A 25,359-nucleotide genomic window follows, 5' to 3' on the forward strand; every position below is an offset into this window, starting at 1 on the left:
GCAGAGCATCTGGCTGCCTTTGGAGGAGTGCAGGAAGAAGTATCTGCCTTTTTCTGATCTCTCCATTTCTGGGTAGGTAAAGCTGGTGAAGTGTAGTTACTTGCATTCCCTGCTTTTGTGTTCTTCCCTTGGCATTAGTTACTGACCTTTGTCCTGAACAGGCTGTCAGGCTAGATGGGCTTTTAGTTTGATTGTTCTCCTCATTTAAAGTCTTCTCTTCATCAGGTCACTGAAACACTTCCTTCACGTGTGAATTGCCCCATTGAAGTGAGTGACAGGGGGGAGATGTGGAGCTCCCACTTGCGAAGAAGTACAACTTAACTTTCTGAAGGGCAGGGTGCCAGCTGCCTTTTTGAAAGGGGACAGTGCTCAGACTTCTACTCCAGCAACTGACTCTGGAATCATTTCTAGTGTCAAACATTTCCCATTTGTGGAAGGTACGATAGACACACATCTGCAGGTTTTCTCTGGCATATTTTCCCAATGTTTTTTGTTGTGTTTTTAAAACCAGGCATAGCAATTATCCTCATGTGTTTAAGTATATTTCATTTAATTTACTAGAATGCTGAAATGAGCAATGAGAAACTCAGAGGTCAGAGGTAAACTAAGTTTTCAACACTATCCCTCAGCCCTTTCTTTCACAAGTTGTGATATATTTTGCTGATTCTTTTAGTTTGACCCTCTTTCCAGATAGCTCTTTCAAAATAATTGGTCAGGCAGCACACTGTAGTTTACTAACAGCATGGAAAAATGCGTATTTGCTTGCTGAAATTAATTTTATCTGGATCAGAGATTGTTACTTAATTCCTCATGTCTGCGGTAATACAAACTTACGGACCTGCCAGTTAACTGAAAGGTCAGTTCATAGCCTGAGTATGCTTCCTTTCAGAAAAATCAATGACATGGTTACAGGTTGCTCTCAAAAACTTTTTTCTAATGTTTTTTATAAAGTTGCAGATTTCCCTGCATATATTACTGAGTTGCTTTCTCATGTCATACAATGAAACAAAGTTGGATTCAGCAGTGTAGTCTTTGGCTGAAGTCAAGAAAGACATTTCAATGTAAAGTTTGAATGTGTGAGTTTGCTTTAGAAGACTGGTACAGGCTGCTTCCTTTTTTTTGCCTGAAAGCACCAAACTTTCAGTATTATTTAGCTGTCTAGCACTCTGTACATCATGGAACACTTTCTTCCAAGTGCATGTGCTTAATTTCTATTTAGGGCACATGTAAAAAATAATTGTGAAACTCATGTTTCTTCAATGTGCTGGCTTGCTTTTAAAGAAGCACTTTTAAATTTGAACATTTCCTTGTTCAGTCTCCTCTGACTGTGCCATATATTTATACAGTTATATGTGTATGGATACAGTTATATATAGATTCAAGTAATCCTTCTGTTTACTCTAGCACTGGTGTCTTTGTCTGGCATCAGCATTGTTGACATCAGTGACAGACTGGAGTTGTTTTGGGGGATGGGAGTGCAGAGTCAGCTGGTCTGTATTTAATCTTCTTGCTGTGGACTTGATCCTTACTTAGAGGCAGCTGCCAGTGCCTGATCCTGTGCTAATTTCTAAGCAGTGGTCAGTCAGCAACTTCCTGGTTGTTTAATTCTGTCAGATGGCACAAGCGTACAGCCTGGACATCTTGGTGTCTCTGGTATGATACAGACCCCTGGTTACACCGCGCTTGCTTGTGTGTTTTCTATCCTAGATGCACATATACCTGGTTATTAATTACATGTAGACCATTCAAATTTCTAGAGCAGGCTTTCACTTGAGGTTCCACTGGGCTAGCTGGTTGCTTCATGTTTATGCGGTTTGACTGTTCCAGTTCATTTTCTGGTTGGGTAAGAATATCCCTTCCTAAGGGTTACACTGTGGAAGGTAATAGAAGAAAATAAAAGAAAGGTGATTTGTTGTTCAGCTGGGCAGTAACCAGTGTAGCCTGCTGCTAGTGTAAATGTGGACATGAAGGCTTGTATTGTTACCATCTAGGATCTTTGGCAGTTTGTTTTGGAGACCACAAGACAACCCTTCTTGGTTTTTAATCCTATTTTTACAACAGAAATCGGCTGCTTTATTCTCTGGTTAACTGTGTAAATTTCTGCCAGTTATTTAACCCACAGATTTCAAAATAATGTGAGATAATTCTTTAAAACTCTGTCAGGTAGGAAAGTATTAGATTCATTTTACAGATTCATTACAGTGAGACATGTGGTTAATTAACTTGAGAGTGATATGTACCACCCAGTAGCAAACCTGGAAGTGGAACACCTTGGTTCTACCCTTACTTCCTGGCTTTCTATTCATTTTGATTTCAAAGGTAGTTTCTTTCTGCTTGCTGTCTTGTTTCTACAGAGCTGTTCTCTTTAAAATATGTAGAAAATCTGTATTATAGTGAAAGAGAAGGTATCAAACTGAGTACTTCAGATTTGCAAAATCTGTTTGCTGTCTGCTTAGACAGCCTGTTGCAACTGCATCTTTCTTAGGGAGCACACTCTCTCACCTTAGACTATTTCCTGCTTTTACCAATAGGTTCTCAGTCAGGCTGTGCTTCAATGAACATGTCTCAGTGCCAAAGCCAGGTTAAGCAATTTTTCTTCTAGCTCTTCACTCCTGCTCCAGTGCCGCCCCTTCAGTTCAGCATGTGTGATGCCAAGATGCTGAACTGTACCAGGATTAAATATAACTTGTTGGGGTTGGTATTTTTTGGTTGGTTTTGTAGGAATCATTGTGTGGCCCCTTAGACAATTGTAGAGGAATCCTTGAGGGGCCTGGGAACTGGAGCATGCAGCTAAGGGAGAAGGAGGGGAGCAGAAACTGTGTAAGCTAGTTTTGTAGCTGAGGAAAGACAAATGTCTGTGGAACCATGGTTTCAGACTGCCACAAGCCTGCCAAGGAATCACATCTGCTCTTACTTCAAAGCCTGTAACAGAACATTTTCTTTTTTCTTGAGAATATTGCATTGCTTGTAGATATATGTGGTGAAATATTCAATTTCTTTTAACTCATTCCCTCCTCAACCAGCAGATGGAAAACTTGTCAGTGTAGATACTTGGGGTTCTAATACCTTCAGCAATTTTGGTAGTTCTCTTTCATGGTGACTCTGGTGACTGAGAGCTTATCATTGCAGGCAATTACTCCCCCCAAAAGTCACTTTTATTCCAAATTAGTGTTTTCAAGCCAGCTGCAGCATTTGATTTTTCTGCATAGGTTAGACTGTGGGCATATTGAGATACGGCCTCGCTGTCTCCACTTCTTTGAAGATCAGACTTCTTGTGTTAAAAATGGGAAGAAGGAAGTTATATCTTGTCATCTGTAATCCTTTTGTTATATTGTTTGCAAGCACAAGGTTTTAAATTTAAGGAGTTTAAACATAAGTCTGTTTTCCCCAAGCCAACTTGCAGCTAGAATGAGGCTGTTCATTTTGCTATAAAATCGTCACCTTCTTTCAGTACATTTCCACAATTTCTGTAAGTTGCTTAGTGCTCCAAAGTAACCCTCCAGCAAGCGAGACTGTGCTGGTTTTGGCAACCTGGAATATTTTATCTTTACAGATGTGGGGGTAAGTCACAGTTGTTTGTATCTCACAGGCTCCCACCGATGGAAACTCTTGTCCTGCAAAGCTTTGCACTTGCTAAAGAATAATGCTTGAGATGTCAGCCCTTTGGAAATCCAGAGCTCTGTAGAAATTAAACTCCTTGAATATCCTGTTTACAAATCCTCAGATTTAAATCCTTATTTTGTTGGAATTCCTTTAGGCAAAGATTTTGGTTTTCCCCATGATGTGCCTGGTTCATGCAAGTACGGGCATAATGAAATGGTCTGATGCTATCACTTCAGAAAAACTCATGTAAGTTTATGGTAAAGGTACTTAGCTTCTCTAGGGAGATGAAGAAGCTGGCATTTTGCATTGAGAAGCCTGTGTGGGCAGAATATTTAACACAGCAGACAGGCTTGTGGGAAGTGGCATTCAAAGAGAGAACTAGGAGTTTTTAATCAGTAGAAATGGGAAGTGTTTTTAACTGTTAGTGTGGGCTGCTCAAGATCAGCTCAGGTAGCATTTAAAACAAGATGAGAAAGCTCAGAAAGTGTACATGCAGCAGTAACAGAAAATCATTCATCATTTGAAATAAGCAGGCAAATATGCGAACAGGGGTATAGGTCAGTCTGAAATCATGGAAAAGAAAAAACATATCAAGGCTGGGGAAAGTGCAGTATTTCCTTGAAGAATAATGTGCTAACTAAGCAAGAAACTGAAAGTCAGTAAAGGCCATTTGACACTTACAGGGAGCAAGCCCTTGGTCTCTTGCCATAACTACCATAGGCAGAGCCCAGGAATGTGGCAGACTGCAGAGCATGTGCACCTAGAGAGCTGTAGAGAAGGCTGCCTGTATAAGAAACGTCATCAGATTGTGTATGGTCACTGGCTACAGTGAGCTAAGGGTTGGATGTATAAATATTAGGAGCTAAAAATGGTACAAGAAAACACACAATGCTGGGTGTGAATCCTTCAGTGCCTTCATTAAAAATCCAACGTAGATAATTACCCTCCCTACTTTTATCTCCTTTTAATGTTGAAAAGTCTGTCCATGGAGACTTCTCTCCAAATAAGGGAATTTTGTGGGGTTTTGATTTTGAGGTTGTTTTTTTCCTTGGGTTTTGGGTTTGGTGGGGGTTTTTTTTGTTTGGTTTTTGGGTTTTGTTTTTTTAATAAGAAAGGGATGAATTCCAGACAGGAATTTTTTTTTTATTACTACTTAAGCTTCTCAAAGGATATTACAAAGAAAGAAGAGCAAAGTGGAACAAACTTACGGAAAGTATATAACATTTTCCTTTTCATAAAATAAGAGAAACAAGACGTCTGAGTTTCTAAGGGCCTATGGGGAAAACAGCTTATGTCTCGAAGGGCTTAGGTCATAGTTTTGCTGAAAGTATGTAAGAGGGCATTTGTGTGCATATGAAGCCCCAAATGCAGTGAATATAGCTAAGATACTAGTTACTGTTTATTCTGCTTTTGGCAGTCCTTGAGGATGGAGATAGTTGTCTATATTAGTTCACTTTTCAGCTAGTATGCCCAGATTAAAAGTCATCCAGTGGGGAAAAGTAGGGGGGTGGCAGGATGACAACCCAAAACTCTCTTTCAAAAGGCCTGGAATCACTGATGATGTCCCAGGATGCAGTATGAGTTAGGTAGAGATCTTGGTATTCCTTAAATATGAAGAAAAAAGGCTATTTACTGCATTTGGAAAAAGATGTATCAACTGGTTTTGGCCAGGTAATGATGACTTCCCAGCAGAACTGGACTCGGTAGGAATAAGTTAATTCTGAAAAGAGCTTCGAGAGAGAAAGAGCATCTTTGGGAAGAAATGGAGCTGACCAATTAGGAAAATGTCAGCAATGCTTTTCCTTTGTGCAGGAACCAACCACCACTGCAGCTGCCTGCCTGCCTTGTGAACATTTGCAAAATACTGTTCCATGATTGGGGGAAGCTTGCCAGTAGTTGAAATTGAATGCTGTAAAAGAAAGCACATTTATTTTAGTGTGTGTGAAGTGGAAGGAGGAACTACTTAGAATTGCGTAAAAATTATTTGTTTCACATTTATAACTTGGCAGCATAATGACTGACAAATTTGGAGTGTGCAACTGATTTGAGAATGAGCTGGGGACTTCGTTGCTACAGGCTGAGAATTAGTGTTTTGATAAACCTTGTTATCTAATTAATGGATGAATATTTAGTGCTTGCTTCAGAGAAATTCTGGTTGCCTCTATAGGTTTAGGGCTATAAACAGTTTATAATTTTGTTTCTTTTTTTTTTTTCCATTGCCAGATGCTTGTTGTCATCTTTTTGATGAAGAGGTAGTTGCACATTTAGCTCAAATTGCATTGCTTTGTATAGTTTTTAAAGTAAATTTTAAGGTAATGGAAAGAACCCAGACTGCTGGAAATAAGAGCCGTTCTACTTCCCAGCCCCTGCCCCACCAAAGAAAGTTTAGTGTGCATCTCAACAGGACAAAACTTTCTCTGCTGTCATCTATTTCTTATCTCTGTGTTTGGCTGGAAATACTGCTTTTGGAAAAGCAGTAGTTTGCATACCCGTTTGCCTATACCCTGTGTTAAGGAAAACCTTGAATGTATAGAAGTCAACTACAGCAATTGTGGAAGGTCCATCAAGTGCCTCTCGGTCAGGATCAGAGGGGTCATCTCCAAGGAGGATCTTACAGTATGCATCTGCTACCGACCTCCAAACCAAGACAATAAGGCAAGTGAAGCAATATTCAGGTCACTTAAGCAGGCTTTGGGTCAACAGAACCTGGTTCTTATGGGTGACTTCAACTACCCAGACGTTTGTTGGAGGAACAATACAGCAGCTCACATATCCTCCATGAAGTTACTGGAATGTGTAGAGGACTGCTTCCTTGTTAGATGTGCCAACCAGGAATGAGGCACTGCTGGGCTTGCTGCTCACAAACCAAGAAAACCTGCTTTCTAATATCTCAGTTAGTGGTAGCCTTGGCTGCAGTGATGACAGTATCATCGACTTCGGGATCCTGCTGAGCATGCTGAAGGTTAGTACTAAGACAGAGGTTTTAGATTTTAGAAGAGCAAACTTCAGCTCACTCAGAGCTCAGTTGAGAGGAATTCCGTGGGAAGCTTCCATGGAGGATAAAGGAGCTAGTGAGTGCTGGGAGTTTTTCAAGAATGCTCTCCTGGAAGCTCAAAAACAGTTCATCCCCTTTAAAAGTAAGGGAGGTAGGCGGAGCAAGAAACCACTTTGGCTTAACTGTGAGCTTTGAGTCTGCTCAAAACCAAAAGGGAAGTGTACCAGAGATGGAAAAGTGAATTAATACCCTTTGAGAACTACAAGGGCATTGCCAGGGTGTGCAGAGATGCAGTTAGAAAAGCAAAAGCTCATCTCTAATTGAAATTGGCCAGAGATGTCAAAAACTACAAGAAAGGGTTCTTCAGGTATGTAAACAGCAAGCAGAAACAGAAGGAAAATACTGGCCTGCTTTCAAACAGGGGAGGTGAATTAGTCACCAACGACACTGAAAAGGCAGAGCTTCTCAACACTTTCTTCACTTCTGTCTTTACCAGCACTACTGGGCGCCAGGCCTTGGGAACAAAAATCCAGGTCTGATGTAAACACAGACCCACCATCAGTGAAGGAAGAGTTGGTATGTGAACGATTACAGGAGGTTGACCCCTACAAGTCGATGGATCCTGATGTCATCCACCCAAGGGCATTAAGAACACTGCCTGATGTCATTGCGAGGCCACTCTCCATAATCTTTGTGCAGTTGTGGAGATCGGGGGATGTCCCAGAAGACTGGAAGAAGGTTAGCATCACCCCCATCTACAAGAAAAGCTTAAAGGAGGATCCAGTAAATTATAGGCACATCAGTCTTACTTCGGTCCCTGGGAAGGTTATGGAACGAATCCTCCTCAGGGCTGTCACAAGTCAAATGAAGCACGTGACTGGGAAAAGCCAGCATGGATTCACCAAGGGCAAATCATGCTTGACAAACCTGATCACCTTCTGCAACAAAGTAACCTGCTTGGTTGATGTGGGGTGAGCAGTGGACATTGTCTATGTGGATTTCTCCAAGGCTTTCGATACGGTTTCCCACAGCCTTGTCCTAGAGAAACTGATGTGTTACCGTCTAGACAAGTGGTCTGTGCAGTGGGTGGGGAGCTGGCTGACGGGCTGCACCCAGAGGGTGGTAGTAAATAGCTCCTTTTCAAACTGGCAACCTGCCACAAGTGGCGTCCCCCAGGGATCGATATTCAGCCCAACACTATTTAATATCTTCATAAGTGATCTGGATGATGGGATCAAGTGTACCCTGATGAAGTTTGCCAATGATACCAAACTGAGTGGGGAAGTGGACACTTCAGAAGGGAGAGCCACCCTGCAGGAAGACCTGGATAGGCTGGAAGAGTGGGCTAACAAAAACCTTATGAAGTTCAGCAAAGACAAATGTAAGGTCTTGCACCTGGGAAGATATAATCCAGGAGTGCAGCACAGGCTGGGATCTTCCCAGCTGGGGAGCAGCTCTGTGGAAAGGGACCTGGGGGTCCTGGTGGACAACAAGCTTAATGTGAGTGAACAGTGTGCTGCTGCGGCAGAGAAGGCCAACAGGGTGCTGGGTTGCATCAACAAGGGCATCACCAGCAGAGATAAATAAGCCATTACCCCACTCTACTCAGCGCTTGTCAGGCCACGCCTGGAATACTGTGTTCAGTTTTAGTCCCTGCTATACAAAAAAAGATGTGGACAGGCTGGAGAGGGTCCAGGGAACGGCCACAAAGATGATCAAAGGACTGGGAAGCCTGTCATGTGAGGAAAGGCTGAGAGAACCAGGTTTGTTCAGCCTTGAGAAAAGAAGTCTTAGGGGACACCTTATCACCATGTTCCAGTATTTAAAGGGTGGCCACAAAGAAGGTGGACAGTCCCTTTTTAGAAGGAGTCACATGGAACAGACGAGGGGTAATGGGTACAAGTTACTCCTGGAGAGATTCCAGTTGGACACAAGAGAAAATTTTTCACAAAGAGAACAATCAGCCATTGGAATAATCTTCCCAGGGAAGTGGTGGATTCCCCAGCATTGGACACTTAAGATTCGGCTGGACAGGGTGCTGGGCCATCTTGTCTAGACCATGCTTTTGCCAAGAAAGGTTGGACCAGACGATGTCCCTTCCAACCTGGTATTCTGTGATTCTATGATTTAGTTCCATGGCTTCTCTTTCCTTGATTGTCCATAGCAGCACATAGTGCCATCACTGACAATAGAGTTTGTCAAGGTGTAGTATCTTTCCACAAATAACTGATTTGAAACTGCAGTATATTCCACACAGCTACAGTGGTATTATCAGCAACAGCTGCCATGTTCTGTGCTCAAATTCAGGCTTTGATACAAAAAACTGTGGGTCCCTGTAGCAGATTTCTGTCCCCAGCCTTTGCCTGGACTCTGTAGACCTGATTTATGTGTCTGAGACTTCCAGAGTCACTCTGGGAATTTTTTAACCAGTAGCTATGGAATAGTAAAAGTCAGGTTAGAAAGTTAAGGGCAGTACATCTGATTAGTGTAAAGTAAAAATATACTCCAGACATTTGTTAGGTAATTTTGAGAATGGAATTTAAATTGGTATTGTTCTTTTAATTGTTAACATTAGGATCTGCAAGTTTATGAACTACTCTGTGCTACAAAATGGAGACTGATGCACACTAAACTGTAATCCACTCATCCATCATAAACCTTCTGCTAGAGACCCATTTAATTTCGAAACAGAAGAATTCATTATCTCTCTCTCCAGAGAAATTAATTTTTCTTAAGTGTTATTGTGTGCAATGAGCTATCAGAGAGCATTCTACGGAGAGGAAGCAGCTGTGTCTAGCATGCAGCTACGGCACTACTGAATAAAAATTTTCCATGGGCAATACAAAAGTATGAGGAATTATCTTTGTGGCACAAGAGAGTCAATATGGGTTCAATTCATTGCCTTGCCAGAGTTTTGCTGTGTAACCTACAGTGGAAGACATTGGTTTTCCAGCACAGATTTTTTTTTTCAGTCTAACACTATTCAGTGTAATTTGCATCAAGTTCATGCTTAAAAGCCTGTTACCTAGTTGTGGGAAGTCTGGTGTCCCCGTGAGTTTGTTTCAATGGGTTGCAATCGACCTGTGTAGTCACAGCCTTAGTGCTGTAGCCTGCCCTCATAGTGCTGGGCCCTCTGTAGGCAGTGTTAGCTCTTTTAATTCAGACCTTCTGGTTAAAATGGCCTGACACTGAATAAAGCTGACTCTTCCAAAAACACATATGGACTCTAATGTATGTTTCCTCATGAATTCTGGCAGTGCAGCACACTTTGGGGGTGTGCCCTTAAAGCAAAATCACAGAAAGTGAAATGCCTCTCTGGAATAGATTTCTAATAACCCCTAAGCACTCCTGCCCTTCAACTACCAACACAAAGCGGTGGATGGTGTTGGAAATGACAGGACAAAAGTTTTCAATGTCCCCGTCATATGAACAGATGCCAGAATTGAAGTTTCCGATTATAGTGTTTAAAATATCTATTTTCTGTGAATGAGGTACAGGGGATAATTCATTTAGTAAGGCTGACAGACAGTCAGTTGGCTGCTCTGTACAGTACTTTCCAGTGTAAAAATAAACTGCAGATGTTTGAGACAGATATTACTCAAACAGATATACTTACTTTGGGTTAGGGTTTGCAGATGTCGTGTTTTGTGAAAGTTAGATCTCTGTCTTAGGGGAAGGAGGGAAGAGGTACCTGGCACCAAACACTGAGAGGCATGTCCTGTATGTGACTAATGCATCCTGACCTGTGGTCACTCTGTCCCTTTTGATGTCTGGAGGGGAAAAAAAAAAGTGCTCTTAGTAGTAGTAAACTGTTTCTGTGATGCAGTTTCGAGAACCGTCATTTGTTATTGGTAGGTGAAGGCCAACAACTATCAGATGATTTTCTTCATCTTGTAGAAATGTCCCTATAAGAGGGGAGTCTTTTATAGCACTTTACTGTTTTAACTGCATAGAGCATTATTATCCATCAGAGCAGCACCCAGGAAGTGGAGGTATGTTTGGGCATGCAAAATCAAGTTCTTGCTTCCTGATTGGGCTTACCAAAGAGGATTTTTGATGACAAATTGGTCCAAATGTTTCACCTCTCTGAACTGTTTTAAATCCTCTTTAAAAGATGTGGTGCGGGGGTTTATGTTGGGTGCTGGTTTGTTTTGTCCTTAAAGCAACAGCAGTAAGACTGTCAGTTTTGAACTTTGCAAGTCTCGAGAAGTGGATGAGGTTGGCTAGTTTATCTAAACACAGTGCTTACAGCTGTGTTTCATTGGATGCACTTGATGGCAGACACTTACATGACAGGCCAATTTTTCATTTTCATAGAGTAATAACTGATTACATTTTCTCTTGGCTGTGCTTCAGCTAAAGTTGCATTGTCCTGTGCATTGTTTCCTTACCTCAGCTGCTAAGTCATTACTTTGGAAACCAACTCTCTCACATTGGGTTTGGTTCGGGGGGTGGGGGTTGGGGGGCGTGCGGGGAGTGGTTTGGGTTGTTTTTTTTGTTTTTTCTTTTCAGGGCATGTGTATGTTGGGGAGATATGAAACAACACTGATTTTTACTTGTTATTACTAATACAGAGGTTTTCTGTAGTTTTACGATTCAATTCCAGGATCTTCTTCCCTTCTCCCCACTTTTTCCAGCCTGGCTTTATCATGCTGCTTAGCAAGAATTTGTCATTATGCATAATGAGCACAGCAGGATAAGCAGTACGCAGTTTGTTTTGTAGTTGCAGAAGTTGGCTGTACCCTAGAATGCGTGGATCTCTGCCCTCTAGACCCAGCACAAATTTGAATATGTAATATTTAAAAAGTTAAAATAAAATGTGATTGGTTGATAGCTCAGTAATTTACATCTCTTGTGGTTTATTTGTCTAGGGAGACAGCAGCAGCTGGAAGCTGAGCACCAGTACGTGGAGGCCGATCAAGATCTTCACAAAAGGACGGGGCGTTCTGTGCAGCCGCCTGCAGAAAGACCTGGGGAGAGGCGAATGGCAGAAATGAAGAAACTGTATGGTGCTGAAGCTGCCAAAATCCAGGCGATGGAAGCTGCCATGCAGCTTATCTTTGATAGAAACTGTGACAAAAAGCAGCCCAAATACTGGCCCATTATTCCCCTTAAGCTGTGAGTACCTTGTCTGTGCTCTGACCTGGCACAGAGCTGTAGGGACGAGAGCCTCAGTCAGGTTACGCTGCTGAAAGAACAAACTGCAAATTCTGGTTTTGGTTGGGCTTTAGGGCAGAGGCCAGCAAGGGCAGCATGTTTCTTTGCCCTGTGTTCTTTTTACACTGTCTGTCACAGTCCATTCTATCTACATACAATTGTCAAGTATTAATAGGAGGGAGAGTAATACCAAACCTGTCTAAGTCATAGTTTCACTCGTTTGATATCCACTTGCCTTGACCATGCTTGCAAGAAACTAAACAATGTCTATACTCAGTGAACTTGGAAAACTTAAAGCAATGCAGAAAAGAAAGACTACACGAGTTGTCTGCTCTTCTCATTTAAGAAATTGAGTAGTCCCATTTTTCAGTCCTATTTAACATAGTAGCATTTGGATCCTGTTTAACACAGCACAGCTTGAAGTGTTATGTCTGCTAATCTTGGATTTTTTTGAGAACCGGGAGCCCACTGGCCAAGATACAACATATCAAATTACTGTAGCCCAGCCATTTGAATTCTTTTTCAAAGGTTTATAATAAAGCAGGAAGTTTTTCTTCCAGTCTGATACTTGTCTGGCAGGAGTTTGACTCTAGAGCAAAATTATATAGAAAAATGTTTTAATTAAGAGGGTGGGGGGAGTTGGGGAGAAACCTGATGTGGCCCTGTCTGTTAGAGATCTGTTTAGCAGAAGAGAAACTTAAGAGGACAAAGGACTCTTGGGGCCAATGCCTACAGTGATTCTTGCCATTCTAATAAAAAGCATCTAATTGGTTTGAAGCTTTAAAGAAGACCTGTTAGTTTGATGGACTAAGGGTACCTCTGTATGCGGTATATGGAAGTGTGGGAGCCATGTAGCCCTGAGGGCTATGTTTATTTTAGGTGCAGCTTCCCAATGTCCACCTGCATATTATATGCACAAAGCTTAAACACAGGCAAATTAGATGTGCTTCTGTGTGTTCTCGTCCATCTGCACAGGCTGTTTGGCTCCACTTCTGTCACTCTTTACTTCTGGTCAGTTGTGCTTGCCCCACTAACAGCTGACCAGGTGGAGTGAGGCACACAAGTGGTCTGTGTAAGAGAGGCAGAATTGGCCCCTCAATACTGGTGACTCCTTAGAAAATGGTACCCTGAACACTTCCAAGGACTTTCTGTGAGGCACTGCTGCCACGTGTCATTGTGTGCTGAAGGGCTGTGGTTTGTATTAAGCAGCATTTCCATGCCATGGCAAAGGAACCTTACGTTGTTTTAACTGTAACATTCATTCATGTGCCTTTGTGGCAACAGAAGGAGGTCACAGATAAAATTCTGACTTCAGTTCATGCCCACTGTGTCTGGTGTATCTCTGTAGCATGTGTAGTTTGTAATATACACCAGCAGTCACTGTGCCCTCTGTAGCAGCCAGCTGCACCAAAGCAAGTCTGCGGTGCCGTTTGGAATATCTTTGGTTTTACTCGTAGCTACTACGTTTTTTCAAAGCAACATTTTCATTTCAGTTCCACCTCCTTCACTTTAGATGTGATGAGATGGAGTTAAATTGAACACTGAAATTAAAAGCCCCCAGTCTCCAAGACTTATTACTGGTGTGATTAATCTGAAAAACTTCTGTGAGACAGGAGAGGGGGAAAGGGTTATGAACAGTCCTGCATTTGTCTTCACTCTTGGTTTTGGTGGGTTTTGTCAGGAATTCAGTGTTTTGTTTGGGTTTCCTTTTGTTGACCAAATAAATTCTCTTCATAACACCTTGTAATTTATTTTTATTTTTTTATAAACAAACTTCCATACATCAGCACTCCAGTCTCAGATGCTAAAGCTTTCTTTTAGCTGCTGTATTGTTTAAGGAAGGTTGAACTTAGAGCAAGGACAGTTTTAATGTATTGAGAAGCACAAAGTGTTGACAGGACTTTCACAGGAATGCCGTTCAACATGCATGGTATGGTACAAAATGAATGGGAGGGCTGTTGCATCCGCTGGGAGAAAACCCTGTCCCAGATTAATGTGCATAGATCTCTCTGCTATTTGAAATGTTTCCAGTGTGGTGATGGTGTCTCCACTGTGCGGTTCAGTACAGAAGAAAGAAAGGATGGGTAGGACTGGCTGGTTTACTTTTCAACCCAATTCCCAGTTCTTGCTATGTTTTTTTTCTGCAAGTGGTTCTGCTAGCAGACGCAGAAATTCTGGTCTCCAAAAGTATTTGTAGAGACTTCATACAAGACACACATTGAATTTCTCTCCTACTTCAGATAAAACATAGAAGAAATTTCTTTGCCCTGTGTTCCTTTAACTATTTCTAAGAGGCTTTGATATGCTTCATGAGGTTGGAAGTAGAGACAACTGGATGAAGTGTTTCCTAGGAACTATGTATTAAGGTCTGAAAGGGAGGAATACGCTACTGCAGACTTAGAGTTGCTGCCAAATAATCTCTTTACTGCTCCTGAATTTCAGGGGATGGGCTGTTGCTGGTAGTTGGCCAGATGTCCCGTTTTGCTGGTAGTTCAGTGGAACTTGGAGATTTTGTGTTGCAGTTCTTTCCATTTCCCGTGTCATTTTACATTTCTAAGAAATATCTCGCATAAAAACGTGATCATGGAAGCAATGCAACTGCAACTCAGAAATGCCTGTTCAGTCAGAATGTCTGAAACATACACTTTTCTTGCACATATGTATTATGCTGCAATCCTCAATCATGGGACCACATACACTTGTTTTTTTCTGCCCAAATACGATGTACACCTATGATGGTGCAGACTTGATTCTTTCTTGTCCAGAATATCACACCATCACTTTCAGTTACACCAACTGCTTGTACTGTCCTGCCCGGAGGGAATTCTTCACTTGCTGGTGGTGCTGTTTCTCATGAGCTTTTCCCAGTGTCAGTAGAGATATTACACCCTGAAGTCGCAAGTACAAGTTGTCATACAAACAATTAGTCTTAATTTCAGAAACTAGTTTCCTCATTTGCTCCATGCAAATATGCAAACCAGCCTCATCTTCAGAAGAAGAGTTTGCGATTGGTTGAAGACACTTTGAAGATTGGAGAAAAATGGTAATAAGTGTTTCCTACTGAAAGCGTTCTTAACAGAAATGAAAAAAAAAACTTTCTGGAACAGTATAAATTTAACATACAAATAAAGCAATGACCTCTGTTTCCTACTGAAAGAAAAACTGCTTACTCTTATTCACTGGTGATATTGTCAAGAACACTCGTCCTTTTAGAATTATTTCCCCATAAAGCAGCTGACAGTTTAGTATGCTTGTGTATACAGGCAAACTGAGGAGAGGTTAAACAATTTTGATGAGCATAACTTTTCTTTTAATCAGCCTTATTGGTAAGTATTCATCCTTTTTGATGGCAGTCTTCTATAATGGCTTGCTACAAACATCTTGTACTTAGAAGAAGCTTTAATAAAAAGCAACCTAAATTTCTGTAACAGCCTTTGTGAAGGATAAACACATACATAATCCATATGGATTTGTTCACTTTTTTTTTTCTTTGCAAAAGCTTCTCTCAGTCATTATATGAAATACATTTCAAATATTGGCATCTTCATCTCTTGTTGCGTTAAAAGGGGTCCAACTCTTTGAATAGAAATTGAGAAAAGCAAGACACTTTGATTCAGCTGCTTAAATTTGGATTTTTGAGTATGATTTTTGGCATGCTGGTCTAAATATTTTGGCTGAAAGAATTACAGAGGGGCCAAGACTATTACCCAAAATGTGAAATACAGTCTGTCAAAAGGAAACATCCAAAACACTGTTTTCCTTCTGGTTTCTTAAAAGTGTAAGTTACTGGGGGATATACTATTTGATAAATAACACATTCATGCTGTGGTAAAATTCTGTCTTCAAGTTTCTGTGCTAATTCATTAACTGTCTACCCTAACCTGCTCTGTTGTCTCCTGTGGTGCTGTCTGGGTAGTCCAAAGGAAAGAAATTCTCACAGGCTTTCTCCTAGGTAGAACAGCAGCCTGTGAGGGAGTCTCAGCCGCTCCTGAAGGGTGGTTACAGCCAGAGTATAAAGTTCAAGGCCTCACATCCCTTCGTATATTCTTACATAGCTGGAATTGCTGAGCTGGTACGCAGGGGCATGTGCAGTGGAGCTCTGGGGAGATGATGGACCGTGACATTGCTATTTGGGTATTCTCCTGGAGACCTGGCTGTTGCAGCGGAAGAATTGCTTGGACTCAGTCCATTCTTTGAAGTAGATGAGTGCACATGCATCAGCCTCAACTATTAATTTCAGCAGGGCAGGAGCAGCACAGAAGTCTTGCTTGACCGAAAGTGGAGAAAGACTTGCTCGTCTTGAGCTTTGAGTGTGTAATCAAGATTCTCTGTGGATGGATTCTATTACTTACACAGTCACAGAAGGATTTTTTCCTCTTTAATCATGAATCATTTTCTTCTAAGAAAGCAAGCAAGCAGAGTAAGTGAGAACGTATGTAGTTTTTGAGAATACTTTTCAGCCTAATGATGCCAATACCACTGCTGGTTTCCTAAACTACACTGAGATCTTTTGCCTACAAAGCCTTTTGAAAAGCCAAAATACACAAAACTGCTATCCCCCTGACTGTTGTTTACAGCCATCCCAAAGAAATACCTTTGTGAGGAGGAAGGGATGAGAGAAGTGGAAAGGACTGGTAGGGATTTTTTCCAAATAGAGTTCAGAGTGGTCCTCCTTAATTTTTAGACTTTGTTTTAAATAAAAGCAACAGTTTACCAAAATCTGGGTTCAATAGAGTCTGTCAGGGGCTGTTAAAAATTGAGTTACACCACTGTCTTGGGATGTCCCTAAGCTGCACCTTACTGGAAGCTGGTAGGGGATAACAAAATACTGGTTTATTCATGGACTTTTCTTACACTGTTCTCTAGACAGCTGCCATTGGGTGATGGCATAGGAAGCCAACTAGACCTCTGATCTGTTTATAGTGATTTTTAGAATCTTTTTACATGCTTATACTGAAGATCAAGATTGAACTATCAGTCCTGAGGTTCAGCTTTCAGCTATCCTGTGCATCCTTTTTCCTAGGTACAAAAATCACCCCCATGGCTCAATTACTGCCATCAAGATCTGCCAGCAGCTCTTAATTGTGATCACTCCCTAGCTGGAAGTCAAAAGGGGTTGAGTTGGAAGAGCCCTGCTTCTAGACTGTTTAATGTAACCTAGTTTATTTGTAGTGAAAAGGATTAAGGGAACCACTCCACTCACTTGAGCAATTGGATGAGCTAATCTATGGGGGTGGCAAACTCCACAGGTGTGAGCATTCATAAGGCAATGCTGCCGCTGCTAGAAGAGAATGTGTGAGCACGTTTTCATAGTACTCAGAGCCTCCAAGGATTTTTCTTGCTTTGGTGTAAAAAGAATCCCTTTGCATTTCTTTCATCAGGCATGTTAGCCAGCTTTCACTATTACAAAACATCGAAAAAAGCATGTGCTTATTTTCCTTGATGAATATAGAAGATAACGCTCTTTTTGGGCAAACCCACAGATTTGGGTTTATCCCAAGATTTCTAATGATTTTCTACATTGTTTTTTTCTGTGTAAAAGTTAGTGGCCAAGTTTGCAGATCTGTAGACATTGTGCCAAGAAGCACACTTGCAAAATTCAGGTCCATACCCTTTGTTTTGGTGTGAGCCATTGCAGGAATCTCAGGCAGCCCTTTTGGTCTAGACATCTACAAGCATCCAGCAAGAAACAGTCTGTGCCTGGTATTTCATTAATTTTGATTCTTGCATAGCTAAGTCTTATTCTCATCCTTTGCGCTGGAGAGGAAAAGATTTCCTGGGTCATCATGTCTAGTTTTTGCTACCTCCGGCAACCACATCATCTAATCCATTTCAGAAGCTAATTAAGCTCCACTTTAAAACAAATTCCATTTCCTGTCACCCCCACTTGTGCTCTTTAATACTGCATGGCTCACTTCTTACTTGGAAAACATAATAAAATTCCAAGACCGCCACAAGTTTAAGTTGTCCTGTGTCAGAGACATCCAAAAATCTAAACGCAGGTACAGATTATGTATTTGGGGGTGGGGGTGGGGTGGTGCTATGTGCGTGTATTAATTATGGTACTGTAATATCCTCCCCCTGCACAGAAGGAAAGGAGTTACTGTTGTGACAGAAATGCTTGAAGTATGTTTTTACTTAAGAAATAATTCATCAAAGGCCACAGTTCTGGTCTGTAGCATATTCCATGAAGTGGTTGAGTAATAATCGAAGGCTCCCATCCCACTATTCTCCTTTCATGCAAAGTGCTGAGGTTGAGCTAAAACTTCAGGCAGTTATACTGCAATGCACTCGAAACACAAAAATTTGTTGAGTTGCTCCAAAAAGAATAATCCTTACATGACTGTGGAATATAAATCTGAAATGGACTGTAAACCAAAAGCAATCAAAAAAACCACTAAGCATTACATAATCATTGCATTTGGGAAGATAGTAATATTCATGACTTTTTAAGAATTTTCTATATAATCTGTTCATGAATTTAGGATTTCCAGTAATGCCAGATCGCCCTGTGCTAGAGACAAGAAAATACTTGTTATACTGAGTCTTCCTGAGCATAACATGACATTTTCATGTGTATTACTCTGCCACAGAGCTGTGTCTCAGCAGTGCCACGGCTGGTTTCTGGTCCTGCGTTGGTGTTACTGCCCTGGGTGTTCCAGGGACACGAGTGAAGTCCTTCCTTGGCACCACCTCTGAGAAGCCCTGCAGCTGAGCAGCACTCACAGTGGCTGTTTTTATCATTATATGTCAGTTCTCTGGTCTTTGTTACGTTGTCTTTTTTTGCTGGCTGTTGAACTCTGAATACGCAAGCCGTTCTGCCCATTTTGAGGCTTGCCCTTGCTCTGAAAGCCATGATGCTGGGTGCGTGATATGTGTGACATGACTGGGTGTCATGGCAACAGGCCATGATCTCATAAATGCCAGATGATGAATTCATTTCAGGAGCATGCCAGAAAGAACAGCTGCATTGTGCTAGAGAAAGGCCTTACTCCAGAACTGCCCTTCTCTACGAGCAAAGAAAATAGAGAAAATGACTTACAAAATAAATGCTCAGTGCTCCCTCCTTTGCTTGTTCTGTTTAGCGGATCCCTCTTCAGGTCACCTACAGCTCCAGTGTGAGAGCATAAACATGGATCTCCAGAGTGCAAAACTGCTTCTATAGAGTGTTTTTAAAGAGATTAGTTATTTGCCGTTCACAAGTGTGTTCTGCTACGCACACCTGCTCTAGGAAGATGTCCTATACTTTTCCGGTCAGCAGCAGTTAAATCTTGTTTGGAAGGGGAAAAAGAGCTGCCTTACTGTAGTCTCCTCCCTTCAATAGCTTTTTTAGTCTAGCAATGTTACTTGCATTATTCAAGTCTAGCAAAATGAAACCTGTTTCTACAGCATGGCTATGGCTAAAGCTTTTTTGTGGTAAATACATTGATAATAATTAACTGCACTAGTTGCTTGTGTTACATTGTGGAAACTGTCATTCCAGGCATAGCCTGCAGTGCAGTAGTCCCCATCAGCACAACAGAAATGTTCACTTCAGTCCAAGAAGATACCACGTCCTACTGGAATAAAACATACCAACAGTTTATATTGTTGAAACTTTAAAATACCCTATTAAAAACCAGTAATTGAACAATTTTGTTTAGCTAGTTTAACTTGTTCATGCCAGGCTTTTGAAGCATGAAATTATGTAAAACTGCTATAATGCTGGAAAACATACAACAGAATCTCAAGTATAATGCAGATTTTTTTTTTCTAATAGGGCACCCAAAATTATAATTGTGAAGAGAAAGTGTTGAAAAAAATTGTGTTGGGTTTGCTGATTCTCCAATATTATTTTAATTTCTTGGCTTCCAGAAATAAAACTTGAGAATTTTTTTTCTACTTCTTAACCAAGCAACCTTTAAAATGTTGAACGGCTTAGCAGTTGCACTTTGCAGAGTTTGAAATAACATCTGAATCCATACTGAATGTAGGAAAAACACCTACGCTGCCTCTCCCACTGCTGCTATCCCCACGAAGCTACCTGGAATTAAATGGATATGCATTTGTGATGCATTTTTATGGCAACATCCGTCATACTTTAGATCTCCAAGGATCTAGCTGAACATTTTCTAAGGTTTCTCCTACCTCAGTTGTTTTCAGTCCGCCTGTGCTTTCTTCTCGCTCCCTCATCTTCTTTTTCACAAAGGCTCCTACCTAGCTTGTATCCCCTCACCCCAACACACGCTCCTCCGTGATTCTGCTCTCTCATCTCTCAGCTCTTACACTCCTGTCCACCTCCCACACGTAGGGCACGAAATGTTGCCCAGACACTCGGTAGCCAGCAAAGCAAATGAGGAGGACTAATCTAGCTGACCAGAAAAAGGTCAGTGCTTCTGGCACCATAAATGCTGAAAGCAGAAAGTGCTGAGACCCTTCCCACAGCGTTGTCCCTGTCAGTGGCTGTCAGTGGCTGAGGGACTCTCTCACTCTCTCCTCTTTTCCTAATTAAACCACAAAAGTTCCTCACTGCTGCGCAAGGCAAGGGTGTTGCTGCTAGTTCATCTCTCCCCACTCTGGGTAGGCTCCAGTCAATCGCCCAGAGTAAATATCCCCATTTGTCTTAACTACTGACCAAAGCCTTTCTAAAGTCACAGTGCAGTGAAACCACCACAATCCTGCTGAGCACCAGGGGAAGCTTTTGTAAAACTTTCCCCTAGTGGGAGGAACAATTACTGGATACAGAGCCTGGACTTCACAATCCATCTGTTTAATTTATAGTGTGTCTCAATAGTACATCTCTGTCAACTCCATCTCTCCAACGTCAAGGCGTAAGTGTAATTTAGGAGCTCAGCCATTTGAAAGACCAACCGGGCGACCATGATCTATTCCCACCCGGTAGATGAGGACGTTGCTAAGGCAGTTTCTCAGTTTAAGAATGATTTTATCTCTTTTTCTCTCTTTTCAGCCCTCTTCGCCAGCTGGCATCCTGTTTTCTACTTTTCCAGCGGGCATTGCTTCAGCTCAGCGTGATCCTTCGGAGGGGGAGCAGTAGCCTATTTAGAGCTTAAAACACATAGAGATTTACTGGCTGGAACCCCAGAGAACAACCTAGTTAAGAGGCTGATGAGGGCACTTAGCCAGATCATCTCCAAAACACTACTGTTAGAAGAACCTGATATGCATGTCAAGTAAACACCAAATATGCAAAACCCAGCACATGCAACACACAGATAATAGTATAAGGTAATGGGCCCTATCTCCAAATAAATAATAGCACTCTCATAACCACAGGCAGTTCCAGTATTTTCTGGTCACTTTTGATGTCCTCTGAATAGGTTGTATCTATAATACAGTAAGACTCCCACAGGCTCCAGCAGGACTAGGATTTAGTGTTAAACCCTGGCTAAAATGAGAAGGAGAGATTTCTCTTGCACACCAACAGGCAAAAACTCTAGAATACATGTGATCCAGGAAGCGACTATATAAAGGCGTTGATAATTTCATTTGCATATAAAATAATAACAACAAGAACAGAAGCTAAATTATCCCATATATACAGAAACCCTGGGTGTTCAGGATTGGCTACTCATTATTCTCTTGTCATATAAAGCAATTCATTCTGCAGCTGCATTTCTCTCTTACAAATCCAATTCAATCAAGAGAACCGAAACATCGTTAGCAAACCCACTGATTTATCCACCAGTAAAGTGCTGATACAGGCTTCTATTCCTGCTGCTAATAAATTCTTTACATAGCAGTGTTTGTTGTGCTCTCTAGGGATCTCCCATTATTCTAATGGCTATGGGTTTCTAACTTTACCACTGGAATTTTTAAGCCTGAAAATCTGTAATAGTAGGGTCCAAAGTCTGGGGGAGTCACAGGAAAGAAAGAAGGGCACAAGCCCAGCCCATGTACCCAGTTGCTACAGAGATGTGGCTACATGGAACTGCGGGTGAAGCAGCAGCTGGTGCCTTAAAAATTGCTGTAATAAGACCTTTTTTTTTTTCCCTTTCTGAAATATAACCATTGTCTCCTGTTTTGCTCGTCACATCCTCTCCCTGTTTCCCTCGGTGGGCTTACCTCCAGAGCCTTGCCTCCCTCTCTGTACCTTTCCCTGGCTCCTGCTTGGTTTCTTGTCTTAATTGCCAGCCTGCAGGGCTCATTTACCTCTGCTCCAGCCTCTATTCTCCTGCAGAAATGCAGCAGCTCTGAAAACCCCTGCTAGGTGTTGTCTCCGGTTCCTCCTGCACATCAGGTACCACCAGCGCGCTGGGTGGTCACCTCCGAGCTCGTCGCAGCATCATCCCGTTGCTGCTTTCATATGCATGATCCCTTACGCGCCATTTCAAGGCCCGGGCACACACTTCTGCATCTTTTTCAAGGCAGGCTCCAAACAGGGAAGGCCCAAGGGCTGCTAGAAGTGCCATTGCTTTTTGAGAATAATTTCCCAAGCTGCAGTTTACCTAACTTCTTTAAAGGTCCTGGGTCATTTTGTCTGCCAGGTTCATGTTTGGTTTGCCTGCAGCCCTTTCATCTTTTAAACACAAAGAAGTTATTTTCTTGGAATATGAGAGGCCAGAATTAACGTTCAGGGCTATCTGGCAGCTAAGAAACACTCAAGTTTGGCCTGAACTTAATTAAAAAAAAAAAAAGTACAAAAAGTAAGAATCCAAATCCACCCATGTCAGTAGCCCACGTTTAATATAGCTTTAATAAAAAGTTTTATTACCTTCCTCTCTTGGAACGGTATTATTTTTCTACTTGCTGAACATGATGTCCAAGATAACAAGAATCGGGTAACGAGAGTATTAAAAAAAAGAGAGATCTTTATTTTAAAAATACAGGCTCTCCAATCTATCTTATGTATGCTATAAATGAAAGATAAAATGATTACTAATGTAAAATACTTGACACTTTCATTTTTTTACTTTTTCATCTTTCCTAATTGGAGAAAGAATCTATATGGGTGACTAGTGTGTTCTGCTTTGTTATTTTGAATCACATGCTCATGCATTTGAAAAAATTTAGTGTCTGGACTGAAAATAGGAGGAAAATGCTTATGTTTAGAATAGCTGCTTGGATTTTTTTGTTTGTTTTTTAATGTTTATTAGTCTAGGGAATGAGATGTTAAACTGATTATCCAAAACCAAGATTTAATACCAAACTTCATCTTGTTGTTTTTCAAGTTCCTCAGTTGCATTCTCATCCTGGCTGGACTTTCCTGGAGGGCTCTCACTCATCTGACCAGAGTGGCTTGTGTTTTTTTATTTCTGAATGTCACATTTCTTGCAGATCTAATGTGTTTGGTTTTCTGTGAAGTCAGAAGGAGGCGAAGCGTGTTTCCATGATGCCAGCAGACCTGAAGCCACATCTTCCTTCCAAAAACCACACCTCACAGAGCTGATGGGGGACTTTGTGTTTTAGTCCTATTTCTGTTACCTACCAGTGAAGAACCTGCAGGTTGCACCAGCTGCCGTAGCTCCCACAGCGCAGGACGCACATCCTCTGCCGTCTGTTTGCGCTATGCTGCTGCACCGTTGGGCACGCCGAGCGAGTTACACCACTGCTGAGTTACTGAGTCATTCCCATCTTTTCTCCAACACATTACATTTTTTGCCACAAACCGCAACTCTTGAGTATAGCCATTTGCTGGAGCTGGACTGTGCCAAGCATGAAGAGCAGTACAGAAGCAATAAAACATAGTGTGTGAGGGGGGGGAAGAAGCCCAACACAACCCCAAACCAGCATTTGGAAATGTATATTGGTAGAAGACTAAAGCTGGGTAGCCCATTATAAGAGAATTTAATTCAGCTTTATGATACAGTTTAAGTCTTAGGCACCATTCATGTTTACAGAGCAGAATTCAAACCCTCTGCAGTAAGTTACAAGCTTGTGCCTATTGACAGAGGCAAAAAAATGAGAACTAAAATGAAATCCGTTGGCTGTTACTGAGTCTCCACTGCCCAACTGAATGAGGAAAAGTGTTAAAATGAGTCCTGCAATTTTCCTTCCCAGCTCTTTGAGTTTGATTTTCAGTTTGCAAAAAAAGGCACCTGAGAATGTTCTTAAACGCTCTCTGTGCCTCCCATCAAAGGAGTTTTCTACTTTGGAAAAAGAGAGCCAGCCTTGTCTCAAAATGTACTTTTGCCAGGAATTCTGTCCTGATTAGGCTGCCTTGGAGCACTTTCTTGGGTGGGTGCCATACTGAAGTTACTGGATGGCAGCCATGTGTTCAATGCTCTTAAAGTCTATTCCCTTAATTTGCAACTCAACATAAAACTTAGGTTAAGTCTATTGATACCATTGGAGGGTGGGGCTAACATACATATGTATGCAATTATTTTCAGGATATTGCAATAAGTACATATATGCTCCCACAGAAGTTGCTCTGAAGTTGAATACTAATGTTCCTTGGGTATGCATTTTGCCCCTGTCTGGTTTCTTCATTTGCAAATTATTCCACATTCAAATCTCCCCACTGGTACTAATGAAAATGTTGGATAATCCATACATTTGAGTCAGCTCCTCCTAAAGACACTAAGCTGGTCCCTCCAGCCCACACAATCCTACCCCACAACAGGAACTTAGCAAAGCACTTCAGTAAATGTTTATATCCAAGCCTGCTAGACTGAACCCATCATCGCTGACCAAACTCAAGCGCATTTTTGAGCCTAAATGTTTTAGAATGAGGCATGTGGAAGAAAGCCTTCACCAGGATCATTTTAGCGTGACTCACACAGCAGGAGGTAAGACTTTTCTCTCCATCACTTGGAGAAAGGGTTGTCAGCATTTCTCATCCACATTTCACAGATCCATCGAGGAGGAGGAAAAGAGGCGGGCTGCACATGGAAGGAAAGGTCATACTGACTTGGGTTCTTTCTGTATAACAGGCATCCGTTTTCAGAGATGTTACTTTACTCTTTCACTCACAAGCTTTCCACTCTGTATAATGCTTTACTGAGACCACCCATGCTCTTTCAGACCTCATATTATCTCCTACATGGTTCTCTTATCAGGTGTGTGTTACCTATGTGGCGTGCAGAGAGAAAAAGGCACAGAAGCAAGTGTGTGTATCCAGAATAAAAACAGCTAATACCATTCTCTTCCCTCTGCTCTCCCCCCAGACCCGGATCTCTCACGGACACTCACAAAATATCCACACACAAGTGCAAAATACTGTGCTTAGGGTAAGGTCCCTCATGTAGAGCTAAGTGAAAGATGGTTCTTTAGTTGCCGGAGGTCCTAATCTAAATGTTAATCCTTCATTTTCAATGATATCTTCTAACTATTTTTTTTGTACCTTTAAAATCACAAAGTGACATTGGTTATTCCACAAGTGACTCGGGGCATATGAAACAGAGATGAGTTTATCTTGTAACACTGAAGATGTATTTAGTACTCTGTAATTACCACCAAAATGGTAATCACTAATTTTCAGATAAAATTAACTATGGTTCATTGGGAAAAATTATGCATTCTGTTGAATATATAATTATATCTATTCTAAAGCAATCACTGCTTATATTTACATATTGAGAAATGGTTGCTGGAAATATGACCTACTTGGTAATAAGAAACAGTTTTGATTTTGAAGAATATTTATTCCTTACCCTATCGTACCT

The 25,359-nt window shown here is 41.5% G+C and overlaps 1 protein-coding gene across 1 annotated transcript in view; it reads left to right on the forward strand.

Annotated features, from left to right (window-relative positions):
* GEMIN8 (gem nuclear organelle associated protein 8) overlaps positions 1-20,805 on the forward strand; it is a 36,783-nt gene extending 15,978 nt beyond the window's left edge. The window contains exons 4-5 of the mRNA XM_009486771.2: positions 11,470-11,716; positions 20,703-20,805. Of these exons, the coding sequence (XP_009485046.2) occupies positions 11,470-11,716; positions 20,703-20,805 (350 nt within the window). The remainder of the gene's footprint in view (positions 1-11,469; positions 11,717-20,702) is intronic.
* Positions 20,806-25,359: the final 4,554 nt, after the last annotated feature.

The sequence above is a fragment of the Pelecanus crispus genome, chromosome 1, assembly GCF_030463565.1.
Source record: "Pelecanus crispus isolate bPelCri1 chromosome 1, bPelCri1.pri, whole genome shotgun sequence".
NCBI classification, from domain to species: Eukaryota; Metazoa; Chordata; class Aves; order Pelecaniformes; family Pelecanidae; genus Pelecanus; species Pelecanus crispus.